At 38.4% G+C, this 18,295-nt stretch overlaps 1 protein-coding gene across 1 annotated transcript in view; it reads left to right on the top strand.

Annotated features, from left to right (window-relative positions):
* The window catches only part of kif23 (kinesin family member 23), a 34,774-nt gene extending 16,853 nt beyond the window's left edge, over nucleotides 1–17,921 (top strand). Inside the window, exons 8-22 of the mRNA XM_055661417.1 lie at nucleotides 860–972; nucleotides 1,284–1,405; nucleotides 2,129–2,231; nucleotides 2,831–2,910; nucleotides 3,266–3,385; nucleotides 3,716–3,875; nucleotides 5,552–5,710; nucleotides 6,359–6,525; nucleotides 6,663–6,836; nucleotides 8,247–8,423; nucleotides 15,188–15,421; nucleotides 15,687–15,775; nucleotides 16,388–16,463; nucleotides 16,614–16,684; nucleotides 17,113–17,921. Of these exons, the coding sequence (XP_055517392.1) occupies nucleotides 860–972; nucleotides 1,284–1,405; nucleotides 2,129–2,231; nucleotides 2,831–2,910; nucleotides 3,266–3,385; nucleotides 3,716–3,875; nucleotides 5,552–5,710; nucleotides 6,359–6,525; nucleotides 6,663–6,836; nucleotides 8,247–8,423; nucleotides 15,188–15,421; nucleotides 15,687–15,775; nucleotides 16,388–16,463; nucleotides 16,614–16,684; nucleotides 17,113–17,128 (1,861 nt within the window). The 3' untranslated portion in view covers nucleotides 17,129–17,921. The remainder of the gene's footprint in view (nucleotides 1–859; nucleotides 973–1,283; nucleotides 1,406–2,128; nucleotides 2,232–2,830; nucleotides 2,911–3,265; nucleotides 3,386–3,715; nucleotides 3,876–5,551; nucleotides 5,711–6,358; nucleotides 6,526–6,662; nucleotides 6,837–8,246; nucleotides 8,424–15,187; nucleotides 15,422–15,686; nucleotides 15,776–16,387; nucleotides 16,464–16,613; nucleotides 16,685–17,112) is intronic.
* Nucleotides 17,922–18,295: the final 374 nt, after the last annotated feature.

Genomic DNA, 18,295 nt, shown 5'->3' with positions numbered 1-18,295 from the left:
TCTAACCCTGCGGTACTACAGTTCTCCTTGCATGCCAACTGCTGACAAACAATCTCTGCTTGTGAGCCTATTTACTGGTTGGGCAAGGCTGCATTTTCTTGGAAAATAGTGTGAGTACAGGTCAATGATTCTCTTGAGTAAGTTAAACATTATCTGCAAATTCTTCCTGTTGCATTTTGCTGCTTAAGGTAATTCCTGATCTTGATCTAGGTAAGTGATCCAGATCTATCTAACATGTTGAAATTCTGTTATGTTAAAATCTGCATATACCATTTGCTTCATGCATTCGCAATAATTCTAATGTTGACATGGCGATACCACTAAATCCTGACTTTCTAACAAGTTGCTTTAAAGCAGCAATTTTTAGTATTAAAATCTAAAATTTAATTTTTAGTATTAAAATGTCATTCGGACAGTACTGTGATTCAGTAAAATTAAAATGGATTTTATTGAAGTTCTGGTTTGACTCAAATCTCTAGATGTGGGGATGGGGATAGAAGAAATTCAAAAACAATTTAAAGGAAATTTTATGATTTTTCTTTCTGCCAAATTATACTTATCCAATGATATTTATATTTATTTATATCTGTGTGCACCTATCTACCTCTTTGTGATTGGGGAAAAGTACAGAATTTTAGAATGGCTCTGAAGCTTTGGGCCCTTGTCCTTAAAATGTAGATGCTTTGCTGCCCAAATATACACACGACTGTTGGAATTTAAGTTGGTTAATTAATATCCTGGTTAATGTATGAGACACTTGAATCTTTTTGTTAATTTCTGGTCAATATACTTCTGGAGTTAAGTTTTAATATTTTAATATTTTCTACTTTGAGCTTAAATAGTCAATGTTCATTTGCAGAGCTCCTCAGTCTAAAAATCTTCGAGAAGATTCTAACCATAACATGTATGTATCTGGTTGCACTGAAGTAGAAGTGAAGTCCACAGAAGAAGCTTTTGAAGTCTTTTGGAAAGGTAAATGCAATTGAATGTGTGGGCATGTTTTTTAGAAACTAGATTTAAGTTGCAGATCTTAAATGATTTTGCCCATTGAATGCACAATATCTTCAATTGGCACACGGGTCCTTGACACTATATTTAGTTCACAGGAATATAAGTTTATTGTTGTAGATGTGTAGGCAACAGTTGGTTGTCCTGGTTTCGTAGAAATTGAGATCTCCTTCATTCCCTGCTATGACTTGTCAATGAATCGAGTTCTGCGGATTCTTTATTGAAATGAAAGTAACACCAGAGCTACTCTACCTATCATTATTTCTTCATTGCAGGCCAGAAGAAACGTCGTATTGCTAACACAACGTTAAATCGAGAATCAAGTCGTTCGCATAGTGTTTTTATAATCAAGTTAGCACAGGCTCCCTTGGATGCTGATGGGGATAACGTTCTTCAGGTATATTGCATCATTGATGGTTTTGATCACTTTTTTTCCAGTCATTTAATGCTATTGAAGATACTGCAAGTTACTTAACTTAAGTTACTTCGCTTCATTCCCAGAGCTATAGCGGCTCTGAACCGGCCCTGCTGAGTGCCCCCCATCCCCCCTGGACTGTCTCCCTCGGATGGTCACGTCGCACAGACACGTCTGTTGAACTGTTTTGACTGTTTTACTGTTCTTTTTACAATCCATGTTCTCGGGATATCTCAATCCAAATTTTATTAGTTATTTATGTTATGACATCGGTTGGAAGCTGCATACCAAATCTCGTTGTGCTTATGTGCAATGACAATAAAATTTATTATTATTACCATTGAAATATTTTGTTCAGCCCTTTATACATTAAGAGAATGATCAGCTGGTCGTCCACAAACTTTCCTATTCTTTCTATTTCCGTCTTCTGTTAATCATCTTTGCGGTTTTGTACTTGAACTCTTCCTTTTTTACTTTTCTCTCCGCTTGCATTTTGGTTCAAATTTCAGAGAGCCTCTTGCCACTTCTATGCATTGCCTCAGCCTGCAGATGGCCCATCATCCCAATGAATAGTGGATCAGCCTAGATTGCCTAAATATTCTCCTATTCCTGGGTACCTAATTATGTAAGCTAGTTTACTCGATAGATCTATATTTTCTTCCGGTCTGAGTTAATTCAGTTGCTTGAATGTTCTTTTTATCTCAGGCAAAAGATCAGACAACTGTAAGCCAACTGTCCCTGGTGGACTTGGCAGGAAGTGAGAGGACTACTAGGACAAGAGCCGAAGGCAGCAGGTTGCGAGAGGCAGGTAAGGATTTCAACAAAGCAAGAATGTCTGCTGAGAGGATTTTTTAGACTTTTTAATTGTGTTTGTATATCTGTTCTTTTTATTGCTTTATTTAAAGTTAGTTTAGTGCCATTTCTGGAAGTGGCTGCAAATTAAATTCTTTGAACTACCTTTTTTAAAACGAGGAAATCACATACAAATGCCCCCGTGTAACCACAAGTATTTGTACAGCAAAGTGCTAGAAAATTTTGGAAGATGGTAGTGGCCACAATACTTGATTGTTGAAATGTTTCAAGCTATAAAACTGGTACCTTTTCAAGAGTGGTCCATCTCTTCAGTAATAATTATTTGCGCTAATTTGCCAGAATTACATATGTGCAGTTCATTTTTTTCATTTTGCTACAATCCCAAGCCGTGTGTAGATTTATGTGAGGAAATAAACTTCAAGTAGAATCTTACCATGAGCAAGATTATTTTTGAGGATTCTTTCATTTTAAAGAGAGTTTAAGTGTTTTGTTACTACTTTGTCAATGTCCAGCTGTGGCACTGGTCTGTTTCCCTTCTAACCCAGGGATGTTGTTGGTAAATATGCTCCATTTCTATTTTCCAACTCCTTGCAGGTAATATTAATCAATCACTGATGACTCTTAGAACTTGCATTGAAGTACTGAGAGAAAACCAAATGTATGGAACAAATAAGGTAATGTTTTTCTGTTAACCTTTTCGAAGTAACTGTTTACTCTGTGTGAGCAAACAAACATGCCCAAATTGGTAACATTTAGTACAGTAGCATGGAAAGCAAAATAAATCTGGCTATATCCAATCTCAAATATTATCTCTGCTTCTCTTCCCACAGATGCATCCTGACCTAAGTATTTCCAGCATTTTCTGTTTTTACTTTATTAGCATTCTAGCATATTTAGGGTGTTTTGAGATGAGATTCAAGGAATGTTGGTTTATATTTAAAATTTTGCACATATTGAATGTAAAGGATGTTTTAAAATTGTAGATATGTTTTTAAACCTGTTCTGACATCTGGTTTGGCTTTTCTTTAGATGGTGCCATACAGAGATTCAAAGCTCACACATCTGTTCAAGAACTATTTTGATGGTGAGGGTAAAGTTCGGATGATTGTGTGTGTCAATCCTAAAGCAGATGATTATGAGGAAACCCTGGTGAGTGCTATATTTTATTAAATGAGGGCAACATTTATAGATTTACACTTATAAGAGATAAGTGTTGGGAGTTCTCTTATAAGAGATAACTCCTGCACCTATTTTCTATGTTTCTATAATGTTGGATGTGACACTTGTTGCTCCATTAAACTTCTTTAATCTTTCTTGGCTCGTTTGTTATTTAACTGGTTGCAGTGTCTGAAGCATTTGAAAATTCATTAGTTCTCTTTCTTGGAAATGTTATTGTATTTTCTGCCATGTCTGGTAGATGAAAATCTTGGTGACATTTTAAATTTGCATTGTTCTAATTCACCACTGTTTCACATGCAGCTGGTCATGAGGTTTGCTGAAATGACTCAAGAAGTGGAAGTAGCCAGACCTATAGATAGACCCATCTGTGGCTTCACTCCCGGACGCAGATACAGAAATCAGGCTTTCAAAGAAGAATTGACAAGAAAATTAGAACTGCGAGGAGGCCCCATTGATGGAGGTATTGTGCTGCAAACAGAATAACGTATTTTGTAAATTGTGGGATTTTTGTTTAACAAAATACTCAATCTTCACACTTTATTTGAAAAAGTGGGACCCTTACTAACCTATTTTTAAAATGGGTATCACCTCTTTGAAATGAGTTATCTGTAATATCTAAATTGAAAATGGATTATTTGTGGCATTTGCTATTTCAGGTTAACTCTTCAAAGACTGTTGCTTATAATAAGTTTGCTATCCCATCTTAACAATCCCAAACAATTTGTTATGCATGCAAATGTCATGCTTCAGACAACAGTTGACATCAGTTTGATGCTGCATCTTTTGTGGAGCATTCTCCTGTGTTTCACTCAATAAATATTATTGTACTACTGAGGTGGGATGGTGCATCAATGCCCAAACCACTGATGGCATTTCCAGACCTGCAACTTTTATCTCTGGGATAGGGAGAAGGAGCACAAGAACGCTGACACCTGAAGGTTTCCTGCCAACTCGCGTGATCCTCAACTGGAACATACAAGCACAGCTCTGCCATCACTGGGTTTCAATCCTCAAAGAACTGCTGTCCATCTGCTGAAAATGTTTCCCACAGTTTTACCGAGTACAGAGTTTGAGGATTTGACCCCAATGATCGTGGAGCTGTGATTCTATTTTCCAGGTTAGAATGGGTAACACTGTTTCCAGGTTAGACCTGCCAGGAAACCCTCGGAAGGTGGTATTCTTGTGTTCCTACTTCTCCCCCTCACGACTTCCCCCATGCCAGAGAAAGAAGTTGCAGGTGTGGAAATGCCATTGATGATCTGGGCAAATACTGCAGTGTGTTTTGTAGATGGTGCACACTGTGCTTGTGGTGGCAGGCATCAATGTTTAAGCTAATGTGTGGGGTGCCAATCAAGCAGGCTGATTTTTGTCCAAGATTATTTGAATTGGCTTATTTTAGGAATTATTGGCATTGCATTCATGTAGGGAGAAGGACGTATTTCATCATACTGCAGACTTGGTGGAAGTTCCTAAGGATGGCGCGAGGTGTGTCACTCGCCATAGGATATCAGGCCTCTCATTTGCATTTGTAGCCATATTTGTGGCCTATTCGGTTAAGTTTCAGGTCAATGGTCGCCCCTGGAATATTGATGGTGTATTTGGCGCTACTAATGCTGTTGACTGTCAAGGATAAGTCCTTGGGTGAACTGTAGTATCAATTTTTGTATATATGTGCGGAGCTCTTGGAATTCCTGAGTTCCTGCCCTGTGGGAACAGTTTCTATGGACTCTTATGAGTGATTTATGTATGATTGTGACAAGTAATTCTACCCATCCATTTGCTATTTGGTCCAAATGAAAACTTGTCTTTATTCTTATCTTTTTGCTCCTAATCTGGTAAATGTCTACAATGAATCTCTTCACTGTTTAGTTAAGATGACCATTACCCAGTCTTTGTTCCTCAGCAATATCCATTGCAAAGCTTTCTATTTCTAATGTTATTCACTGACATGCCTAGCCTATATATATATATATATATATAAATTGTCTCATTAAAGACCGTTTTTTAAATCCACCTCTGTAAATGAGGCTAGTGTAAAAGGAAGAGTTCTTTTTAAGTTACTAATTTGTAGTTTAAAAACGTGAATGATTTTGCAAACAAAAGATTCATCTGAAAGTTACTTTTGCTTTTCAACAGATCCAACCTTTACAGAACTTTTTCTGCAAAGTTTTGCACCTTTGCCTTCTGTTGAGATAACAGATGCTAGTGATGAACATACATTGCCACGACTTATAGAGTGTTTGGAACAACGGCAAAGAGCCCGTCACCTGGCAACTGAGGAGGTGAAAAAAAGCGGTATGTAATGGACAAAGTACACAAGAAATAAAGGAGCAGGGCCCTTGCACTTGCTCCATCATTTAATTGTGACTAAACTCCCACCTCCGCTTTTTTCAAAATCCCAAAAAATACCAATGTTTGTCTTGAATATACTGATCCTCTGCTTTTGAACATGATCGAAGAGCTAGAATAGATGGGAGGTTGAGTTTGACAGTTAAGGACCCATGCAAATAGAGACCCAGCTATTAGATGAATGGGCATAAGAGATTGTTAATACAAGAGCAAAGGTGGTTCAAGAGTTCACTGTTGAAGTTTGGAGAAGGATTCTCTTTGATCTGCAAGAAGGACTGAAATAAAATTTGTCGAGCTTGACTTCCTTTTGATCCGTGAACTCGGTGTTTGATTTGCCCTGATAGGAAAATGGTTCTTGTTCCCATCTTGTGTCTTCAACTAAGATAGTTCTTGAAAGGCAATGCTGAGGTTGAAAACTTGTTGGAAGACTACAACAGAGGGGTTAAGTTTGATAGCATAAAAAGTTTGGGCAATGGTATTTGAGATGAGTAAGAATAAACAGATGGTGCTTCTCTGGTTGTCTGCTCAGTTGCTCTTCAGTGTGGCCTTTCATTTAATTTTTCATAACAGACTTTTTGTTCTATTATTGATCAGTGAATGCTCTCAGAGGGATGCTTCAAGACTGGGACAACAATTTCTCAGTAAAGGAAAACTACATACAAGATCAGACGGAAAAAATGGTTGAAAAAGACCGGATTATAAATGGGCAGAAATCCGAAGCTGATCGGCTAGAGAAGAAAATCAGAACTTTGGAATATAAAGTAACACTTTTTGTGCCCTTTTCTCTGTGAATGTCAATGTGCATAGATGTACTTCAAACATGATTACATACTGCCTTGAATTTTTTAATTGAAAATACAAATTTAAACGATATTAAATGTTTACAATTTGCTCCTAGATTGAAATATTGCAAAAAACAGCAAATATCTATGAAGATGACAAGCGGACTTTACAACACGAGTTGGATGAGAGAGACCAAAAGCTGCACAGAGAGGTGTCGGACAAACGACGTTTGGAGCAGAGAATGCAAGGAGTGGTGACTGACACAAAGATGAAATGGGAGAAAGAATGTGTGAGTGGAGGGTTCCAAGAACATGGTTGCGACTTAATTTTCCATTGTCTTGTCGTTAGTATTGCTCTTTATTGATTTGTATTTTTTTTAATATAAATGTCAGATTAAGGAGCTGATTCCAGAATAATCCAGCGTGAAATGCAAATATGATCAAGCTTTGTGGTTTGATAGGTTATGTAGCTGATGCTTGTTGTTAATCTGGAGTATTTCTGTAAGTATGCACAATATCGAAAGCCTTGGGACCAGACACTTTTGCAATCAGAATGTAGACGTAGATTTCTTTTATCAGTTAGAGTGCTTCGTATCCGCAAGGTCGCTTGCGCCTCTCCCGGCAGTTCTCTCGCCTTCAATGTAGTTTTTTCCTGTAGGGAGGTTAGGGGGAAATTATCTCGACATGATCTTAGTGCGGGGAGACAAGTGTAGAGAGAGGTGTACTGACTGTGTGGGCAGAACTTTGGAAGTGATTGCCCACCATTCTCAAAAGCCGCTGTGTCTCCCTGTCCCTCCAACTCCAGAGGAATCCGCTGCCCGATGGGCCGCTACGGCGACAAGTGGCAGTTCGCCCACAGCCCGAGCTGCGCCCCCTCATCCGCAACCCGGGTTCCTCTGGAGTTGGAGCGGGGCTGGGCTAGAGTTGCTGCTGGCTGTGAGGCTCTGGGATCTCCGTGCTTGCAGTCGGTGTCCCGTTGGTCCTGACGTCTCCGGTCATCCCCCTGGAATGGAGCTGAGACTGGGAACTGCACCGCCCTTGCCCCCTCCCTCTGCAACTGCAAACAACCCCACAGTTCCCAGTCTCAGCTCCTGTACAGGGGGGTGGCCGGAGACGTCACAGCCCGAGCCATCACCTTCTGTCCCTACGGGGACAGCGGAGAGCGTGTTCCTCTGGAATTGGAACGGGGCTGGGCTGCTGCTGGCTGTGGGTCTCTGGGATCTCCGTGCTTGCAGTGGGCATGGGGGTCGGTGTCCCGTTGGTCCTGACGTCTCCAGTGACTGGCACTGGCTCCGGCGTGAAGACAGTGCAAAGCCCCCGCGCCGGTGCAATGAACGGGGAGCTGGAGAGGGGAGGGAAGGGGTCACACACATGGCAAGGTGGGGTTGAAGGGAGCGACAATCTACTGCTTGCACGCTTTTCCCACGCAAGACTCACGAACACTGTGAACTTTATAAATACAGGCAGCAGCATATTGTCAATTATTAACCCTCCTGGATACCCTATATGAATGGGGATTTACTTTTTAGGTTCCGTGTCACCTTTCGGTGAACGTTTTCAAGGACCTTTAAAAAAAAAAAAAAAAAAAGGTTGTTTTTCATATTACCTGCAATATGTAGACTAATCTCTTTTATTTATTTCTCCCTCTCCCTCTCCCTCTCCCTCTCCCCTGTGGGATGTTGGGGGAAATTATTCAACAGGAACGTCGAGTTCAAGCCAAGCAGCTTGAGATGCAAAACAAGCTTTGGGTAAAAGACGAGAAGCTTAAACAGCTGAAAGCGATTGTTGCCGAGACAAGGACAGAAAGGCCCGAGAAACCTAACGGGCAAGGGACCAAAAAGCTTATTGTCATGCCTGCTGTTTTTGTACCAGTGAGTGTTATTTACAATTATCTGCTTTTTTGGGCCTGTGAGTACATAATCTGGATTATTTGTACTTTTTAATGTTGAAATGTTGTTTTTCTAGAAATCATTTAAAAAATTTCCCTGGTTAAAACACTGCCCTTTGAGGAGACTTTCAAGTTGATTTTTATCCTTAAGGTGTGTTTTCTTTGCCCTCTTCAAGATCCTTGTTGAGGCTTTGCCCTCTTCAAGATTGAAGTCTTTTCTAAAGCCATATTTCCCCAAAAGATTAATATTCAAAATGAATTGGTAGTGGAAGGATAGAAAGACAACTAACCAAATAAATGCATTGCTTGAATAGTCTAGAACTATCGTGGGTTAGATGAACTATATGAACATTTTGATATTGTAATCAAATATGAAAGTTTCCTATAGGTGCTCAGTGGACAGATGGGGTGATGGTGGATTAGATAATGCCCTTTATTGTGACCTAGCCTGTGATTCTGCAGCCTTTTTACTTCAGGTTGCTTGGCCTGTCAACATCAGAATATGCCCTTACTCATTATAACTTGGTTTAAAACTATTGAATGTCATAGACTATTGGTTACTTCAATAAATGTCACTTTAATATCCTTAATTTACCCCAAGGATTCAATATTAGGTTACAAACATCCAATCTATGTTAAAGATGTTCCCTGCAATGCTTATTTTTGATTAGTTTTTAATTATCGTGCATAATTTTACATTAGTCAAATTTTCCGCTTAAGTGCATCTAAATTTAAGTTTTGACGCATTTCTTAAATATTGCAGTAATTACAAGCTATATATCTACTCCACAGCTCCTTGTTAGCAATCCTGGTAGGTGTATTTGTGCATGTCTGCCCTTGTACTTTGCTATGGAAATGTACTGCCTGAGATGTCTGGGCATGAATGATTTCATTAGGAGGATTGTATTCTGGTTTTCACTCAAATAACATTCGAGAGAAACTGCATTATAATCTAGGAAACTGCACTGGTAATGTAAACTATGTAATTTTAGGAAAGCTGTGTGCCATACCTGTAGGTGTGGCGTACAATAGGATTATTTCTGTAGAATTTCTAACCTGCCGTTGTCTGAAAAATCTATAGTGACAACATTTTTCTGGTTTCTAAGCTTTGCAAAGAGCTCCAGAGCTTCTGAAAGTGCACAGATTGGTGTCTGGTTACATTAAATGTTTGGCATTGATACCTCCCTCAGTTAACTGACTTGACAAGAGACAGTATTTGAGTCTCATATGAGGAATAGTATTTGGATGAGGCATCGTGGGGTTGATTATACTTGAGTGAAACCCCAAAAAGGATTAGTTTTGTTACTTGTTTTGGGCAGAAGATGATTTAAGAAAAGTAGATAATTATAACTATTGTCTTCGCTTGCATTAGAGGATCAAAGCTAAGTATATATTTTTTTAAATCCTTTAAACATTGCATGCTTTTTCTAATTTGTATCCTATTTCCATAGTTTTCTGGTAGCGCTGCACCTCCCCAATCCATTGCACAGTGCCATTCAGCATCTAGGTCACAGCTACATAGGCGCTCTAATTCCCACAGCAGCATCTCTGTGGCCTCTTGCATCTCGGATTGGGAGCAGAAGACTCCAGACTGGAAAACAGATGGTGACACACTTTCTAAGAATAAGCATAGACTGCCGGAATCTCTGCAAGTTAGGGACTCCAAATTCCAAGGGAGATGGCAGGGAGTGAACACGTTGAGCGGCTGCAAAACCATCGCAGTAGGCCAAGACGCACGTTCGAGGGTTAGTGAAGCAAATTATTAAGGGAGGTTAAAGTTGTGTTATAGATTGAGATAGTTTTCAAAAAAAAAAGTTTTAGTTGGTGCCTGCCTTAATTGTTGCATATTTCCCATCTCCCACTGAGAATACTCCTAATCTTATCACAGTTATTTTAACACTGCAAAGTATTAGATGATGTGATAAGATTTTACTGTATTTAAAAAGTGTATTTAGTCAACTTCTATATACATTCATTGATGCTTATTTATAATTGACTAGTGTTTTTCATGGTTGTAAGCCTGTTAACATGAATATACATTCTGCAAATGTATATTTATTCTTTTATCTTGCCACTCTGCCAGTATGGTTTCTTTCCAGAAAGAGTTGTCTGCTTGCTTGCTTGCTTGCACTTGTTGGTCTAGGGGTTTCGGTCTTGAAAATGTATTATTGGGAACATTAAGTAGCAGGTGATCAGGTGAAAGTGTTGGAAGCAAAGGCGCATGTCAAAAATGCACTCGGCAGTTCCATATAGTCTTCAAACCCACATGTTTGCATAGTTGGCTAATGCTGACTAAATATCTTGTCATTTGCGCACACTTTTTTACTTGTCAAGTCTCGTTCCACTCGGGTCGTGCAGCTGATAGAATTACTACCTTGCAGATCCAGTTGGGTTGCATTCAATCCTGACCCCTGGTGCTGTCTATGTGGAGTTTTTGTGTTCTCCCCGTGTGACCCACCTCTAGTCTCAAATCTGTAGGTTAATTGGTTACCATAAATTGCCCTCCAGTGTGTGGGTGAGTGGTAGAATCTGGGAAGGTTGGGAATGTGCAGAGAATAAAATAGCCATTTGGTGGTCAGTGTGAACTCTGGCCAAATGGCTTGTTTCTTGGTGCTTGCCTTTCAAAATAGTTTATTTATATTTGGGACACTAAATGTGTTCTATATAATAGGGAACATAGAATGCATTGATAAATTTAACATTTTACAGGTTCTAAATGGATACAGTAAAGTAATCCAAGTTGACCATAAATATATGGAATGTTAAAAACTATAGGGCCTGGCCATCCCTTTGTAAGGGTAATCAATCCATTTTCAGGAAAAGTCCAATTTCAAACTCCATTTGAAAATGTCAGTGCACTACTTTCTTTTCTGATAAAAATGGTAATCCTGTTACTCCTATTTCATCAGCCAATATTCATAATATAACTGTGTTGGCCTATAGAAGACGTGAAAGCTCCCATTATATCATGTATATGGGAAGATCATTGTTTTTTGTCAATCATCACATCTGCGGGAGTTCCTCAGGGCTGTATACTAGACAGTGTCAGCTGCCACTCAAACCCTTCTATATCAAACCATTTAAGGAGGTGAGGGTGCTTGTTAATGATTCCATTTGGAGCTCTATGAAAATAAAGTAGTCCATGTCTGCAGGCAGCTTGACCTAGACTATATTTAAACATGGACTGATAAATGGTCAGCACCAGGCACGTGCTAAATATGAAATTAACATCTTCAGAAAGAAAGAGTATGTAATTGCAACCCCCCCCCCCCCCCCCCCCCAACTCTTGACATTCCAAAGCATTGCTATTCTCTGATTCACCTACCAAGCTAGCTAGCATGAACATTCTGGGACTCACAATTTACTGGTATCTCATCCATATCAGTTACATAAGTAGCAGCTTAATGTACAGACATTCGTCAATTTACAAAAGTGATGCCTTCCTGAAGAATATTTAATTTGGCTAAATCTTGCACAACTTAAAAGCTGGGCGAAACGTAGTATGAGTTTTCTGTACAGTTAACCCTGCAAGGGTAAAGAGTGGCATGCTACTTGTTATGGTGAAAAGTAGATTTGTAAGTACAAGATAATACCCTAAAGAGTTAATCACATGATGATGACAATTTGTGAATTGAATGCCTGTGCTGAAGTGAATAGCTGATTTCCTCTATCTGCCTTGTACATGGCATATATTGGAAGTGTGATGGGGAACTTTTCATTTGGCTAGATGAGAACAGCACCCATACCTCAATGATTTTCAAAACAAAATACCCACTTGATTGGCATCGTTATTGCCTTCAATCCCCAAACTTTCCCTCCCAGAATACCACCACTAAAAAATTTCCTCCAAGTAACACGCTATCCTGACCTAGAAATAGATTGTTATTACTTTGTTGTTGAGGCTAAACACAGAGCATTGTGGATTTTCTTAAAACATAGACTGTAGCAGTTTGTTATTACCTTCAGGGCCAGTTGGAGGGTTGAAATATGTCAACCTCCTGAGAAATGAAATGATTAAACAGAAAAGCTACCTGTCTTCCTTCTCTCCCATAACTTGTCTGCATCTGGGACCTGCACTTATGCTCAGGCAAGCTTCCTTATGGATCTTTACTGTGTAATTATAGGTACCAGTGTAGCATCCTGAAGCAGGCATATACTTTAGTATATCAATTAAGGGAGAAGTGAACTTACAGTTGTATCTGCAAGATCTTGTGATAACAAGCTCTTTATGCGGGATGCATACAATTTATAAGATCAGTGCGTGTACAGCCAAGAATGGTAAGTTAGTAAGTTTAGAATCTGTTTAATGTGCAAAGCACAAGAGTTTCACGGAGAATATCTGCATCTTTCGTGAAACTGCAAGCAATGTGCTGCTGCTCTTTTCATTCTTGCATTTTGTTGCAGCTTTAATTGCTATAATTATCAGATTCACAGTTGTAATTCACCTGTACAACAAACAAATGCTCCGAAGTGCACTAAATTCAAGGCCGCAACAGTCTCTCATTGTTTGTTGTGCTTGAAACTAGCTTTGCTTTTATTTTCAGCCATTGCATTAAAGATACCTGGTGTAATAAAGTTACATTCAGCTGATATTTGCAGCATCTGTCCCTGACAAATCTACATCCGTTCTGAGTCAATTCCAGCTTCTGCACATAATGTAGATAATGTTTTGCTGCTTTGCAATTTTTGTATACCACACATTTTAAGATACTTAAGAAATGGTTTGATTTTGTGTATTGTAATGCTGTAGTGTATATTTCATGCGTGAATGCCAGTAAAGAACAATTTTGTAGTCATACAGTGTGGAACTAGGTCCTTCGGTCTAACTTGTCCATGATGACCAACATGTCCCAACTACACGAGTTGCACCTGCATTTGGCTCCTATCCCATTAAACCTATCCTATGTAAATGTTTAAATGTCTCTTAAACGCTATGATAGTACCTGCTTCAATTTCCACCTTTGATAGCTCATTCCATTTTCCTCCCATCCTTTGTGTTTAAAAAAATATATATTAAATCCTTTCTTCCCCCCCCCACCCCCCCCCCCCCCCCCCCCCCCCCCCCCCCCCCCCCCCCCTCTCCCCATCTATACCTCTTATGATCTTAAACGCCTGGTGTTATGATTGATATTGTTGGAATGTTGCGTTAGATTCTTCCATCCTTGGGGAAGAGCAATATGGCTGTTTTAGACAAAATAAGGAAGTTTCAGTGGAAGTGGTATAAAAAAAATAGTGCTGTTTGATATCCTGGCTGTGTCATGGATATTTATTTTAATCGCATACTGTTCTGTATTTAGTTGCAATTGGAAGTTAAAGGCTTTATCAGGTGGATGTGTTTTTGCTCAATGTTGTTTTCAATGAAACCATGACGTGTCCTAATTTTAAAAGAATATAATCTGTTCAACACAATAGGATGGTTTCCCCCATTCAATTATTCTCATTTAGTAATTGTGAAATGCATTTCTCTACTATGCATTGAAAAAGGTGGCAAATTTGATACTTAATCTATGCTCCTTAGTCTATGATCCTAAATCATTCTCAGTATGGTGCTTAAGATGTGTGGCTATAAGTTTGTATTTACAGGCTTAAGCATTTAAATTTTGCTGATATAAGTGAGTTACTTGCATATCTGTCCAAAAATAATTCAGTCATGTGCATATTTGGTAACTTTGATTATGTGTTATAAAATCTAACGTGGGCTAAACTGATCAAATACTGAGGTGGGTGTGTGTTTATATGTGTACAATATTTAATATTCTGAATAATGCTGACAGATAATTGCTTCAAGTTAGTGCAGTGGTGTGAACAATAAAATTAAATAGAAATATATTAACATTGGGAAATGGAAGTTGTACTTTTAAGGACCACTTGTTGAATTTGTGTGAATTGGCTTTGTTATCCTCTTAATGTTTGTTTACGGTGAATGCCAGAAAGAGAGAAAAAATCTATTTTCCTCCTTTTCCATTTTTTTTCTTTTTGTCTGAAAGCAAATACTTGCACTTAACAGAAAGGGAATTTGGCAATTTAATGTGAAGAGCATGATTCCTGGCATGATGACTGCTAACCCAATCTGCTTTAAATTTGTTCTTTAACTAAACATTATTCCTCTAACAATTTGAAGATGTGCATATTTTTCTATAGAAAATGCACTGATATGGGGCCAGGTGTATTTGGGAAAGTAAAGTGGGTAACAGATGCTGTGTGTATGTACTAAATGTCTTATGGTCTTCTAATGTTGTTCCTCTCCCGAGAACTACTCTTTCATGTGGTTGCATGATTTTGCTTTAGTCCTACTCTGCTTTTGGTGGTTGGTGGCTTGGTTTTCATATCTGTTAAGGGTCCTTTGCTAACCTGCAGTGTGGTATTAACATAATCAGCTTGAAAACCTACGTTTTTTTTTTTTAAATGATTTGGGGCATTCTAAATTTGCTAACTTTATGTGGATATTTTACTGTGTAATTTGCAATTAAAAATTGAAAACAATGGTTAAAACATTTTAATCAGTTGCCATGCATCTAAAAAATTACTGGAACATGGCAGAGTTGTTTTCTAGCAAAGCTGTGGTTTTACATCAAAATGTGGAATGTTGTTCATTCCATCAAGACCAGTGTGATTGGGAAGAAAATACTTTTGCTAATTAAACATTTTTTCCTTTTGAATTATTTTTGCTCAATCAATTCTGTTCTGTAAGGGATCCTCTAATTGGGAATCTCTGATTACAATTTCTGTTGATTACTTTTTCAATCTGCTTAGAATGCACCACCTGTTCGTCTACGCCACCGAAGGTCGCGCTCAGCGGGTGGGGAACGATGGGTAGACCATAAGCCAGTTGGTAACGTCGAAATAGACACTGTCCTCCAGCCACACATTCCCAATGCCATCACAGTGGCAGTGCCAAATGAAAAAGCTCTGGCTAAATGTGACAAGTACATTTTGACACATCAGGAGCTTGCATCAGATGGGGAAATTCAAACCAAGCTCATTAAGGTAATGACCTATATCGAGAGAAACCAACCAGTAAAAGTTAACGTTTATAATTATGTAGCCTGGTACTTAGACAAGCCACGTATCATAATCTTTATAGTATATGCTTCAAACAAATTTGACAGTGAAAGTGATATTTGTTCTAGTCTTAATAATCAGTTATTTTGGGTTCATTTTTCTTAAACTATAAAGCATGCCTTTTAAGAGTTTTTTTGTAATAAGTGAAATTAGTCTTGGTGTCTTTCAATTTTTTTGTTTTCATTTCTAGGGAGAAGTGTACAAGACAAGGGGTGGTGGCCAATGTGTCCAGTTCACAGATGTGGAGAAACTAAAGCAAGAGTCCCCTGTTGGTCCAAGGTGTGTATTGTGAGAAGATTACATTATCAAGCTGCAAAAATGTTTTGTTTTAATTTTGAGCTTTCAACATGAACTTGCATGTAAGATTTAGTTGTGAAGTCAAGTCAAGTCAAGTTTATTTGTCACATACACATACGAGATGTGCAGTGAAATGAAAGTGGCAATGCTCGCGGAACAACAAAACAACCAAACAAATTATAAACACAATCATAACACACATATTATTTTACATAATAAATAATAGAAGGAAAAACGTTCTGTACAGTTAGTCCCTGGTGAGAAAGGCGTTTACAGTCCGTATTGCCTCTGGGAAGAAGAGGATACAAAATTACTCTTATTTTAATAACACTGCAATGGGCAATAAATGAGAGCAGTCCAAAACTTATGAATCGTGGGAGCAGTTTATGATGCCGTTGCAATTTCAGTGCATAAATATGTAACTTAGTACAAAGTACTATAAATACATGCATTGCCCATTGTACTTGCCACTGCATATCTCAGAAAACAAATTTCTGGTAGTTTAAACATTTGAAGCCCCTTTGTTAAAAATGCAGTGAAAACAGAAAATGTCCTATTTGTCTTTGGTTTTGACGCTGTTTTTATCTTTAACAGGAAACGTAGATCTTCTCCATCGGCTCAACCTCGAGATGATACCACAGAATCTGAGTGGACAGATGTAGAAACAAGGGTAAATGCTGAATATCAACACACGATTAAACGGAATAGTGCAAATGTTCTCAAATGTTTCTATTGCTCTTTTCATGGTCAGATTCTGTGCAGTGCTATTGTGAAAAAGAAAACTTACACTGCTATAAACTGGTGTGATTTTTGTTTTCAGTGTTCTGTTGCTGTGGAAATGAAGGCAGGCAGCAACTTTGGACCTGGATATCAGCATCATGCTCAACCAAAGTATGTCTCCTTTTCAGCTTTACCTTTTTATGTAGTCCATTTTATTAATGTTGCCTTGGCATCAAATATTTAGTTGTACCTAGTCCAAATTGTTTAAGTGGCTTCTGAAATGTAACTCCGGTTTGAAATGATCAATAAACTATCACATTGGGTTTAGTTGTAGTCCTTTTGGATGTCTGCAGAATGACCATTGTGTATTTAGCTGAGGACCTTGCACACCTCTGTGCAAGGAATGGTCAAAGCCGGCAAAGGCAATAAGACGCATACTATCAATCCGAGGTGGAATTGGCAGAACGACTTGGATAAAAAATTGTAGTTCCCCAAAATAATAGTAGGATACACTCACGCGCACACACGCAGAAACCGTGTTCACTGTGTAATGTCTTGAACAAGCTGCATCTTAATGTTTTCTTTTTTTATATATATAGGCGCAGAAAACCGTAAATGCTGTGTATAAACTTCATTCTGTGAGTGACCTCGAGCAATATTGGAAACCGAAGACTGCAGGGTAGAGGCTATGCAAAATTTGGGTGCTTATGATGCCAACATTGTTGTAAAACATTTTGAATTATAACAATAGTAAATCTTGCTGATATGTATATTAGATAGTTGGTTGTCCCTACATTATATCTTTAAAATTATGCATTTTATTTTACGTGGGTCTTTTCTCTTGCATGAGGATACCGTTTTATACCTCTCCCATGTAAAATAATCATGATCTTTTGTTTTGAAATATTTTGAACAATTGATCAGTATCAATGAAAACTTGCATTTCCAGATTGGCTGCCGTTATAAAATTACATTTTTTATGAACTTCATCTTTTAAACAGCATCATTCTATTGTGATACTTTTGCTGGCCTACTTTTTTATTAAAAGAAATAGAATAATGCATGCTATATAAAGTTCAAGGCAAACTCTGCATTGATCGCCCATCCCTCGATAAATCCTGGTATCTCAGTCTGCGCTGCTGCTATTCAGTTGAGATGATGCACTTTAGAACAATTCCCTTTGTGTATAAATGCTTGTCCACATCACGGCAACATCTCTGTATTCTTGTACTATATACTTTTTCATAAGACTTAATTTTGTTTGGATTTGCTGTACATTATAAACAGTTGAACTATGGAATTTTGTTATAACATCTTTTTTATCACAAGAGTGACTTTTGTAAGTGATTTCCAGCATCCCAAATACAAATAGTGAATTCATTTTTCATTAAAATTGTTCCTGCCATAACATATGCAGTTTTGTCTTTGATTATTTTTGAACAAATTGGACAGGAGACTTGTGTTTGAATTTTTTTTTTTGACGGGATTTGACGGGGGGGGGGGGTGATGTGATGAGGATCAAGCACTTCTTTTGAAGAAAAGAAAATGTGACTGGTATGGAAGAAGAACTTGCAATCACGATTGGCCCAAAACTCACTAAGGTGTGGGTGCAGGTGTACAAAAGTCTGAGGCCTCTGCTGAAGGCAGATTGTTGAGTGTCAAAAGCGATGGTGAAGATGGCAGGGGTGGGGAAGAACCTGGAGGGAGGGAGATCAGGACACTTGTATTCTGTGATTCAAGATTCAATGCAGGGCTGAGTCTGGAGGTCAGTGTGAAAGGTGA

Source organism: Leucoraja erinacea, chromosome 33 (genome assembly GCF_028641065.1).
Source record: "Leucoraja erinacea ecotype New England chromosome 33, Leri_hhj_1, whole genome shotgun sequence".
Lineage (NCBI taxonomy): Eukaryota > Metazoa > Chordata > Chondrichthyes > Rajiformes > Rajidae > Leucoraja > Leucoraja erinaceus.
This window is presented reverse-complemented; position numbering and strand designations above follow the sequence as displayed.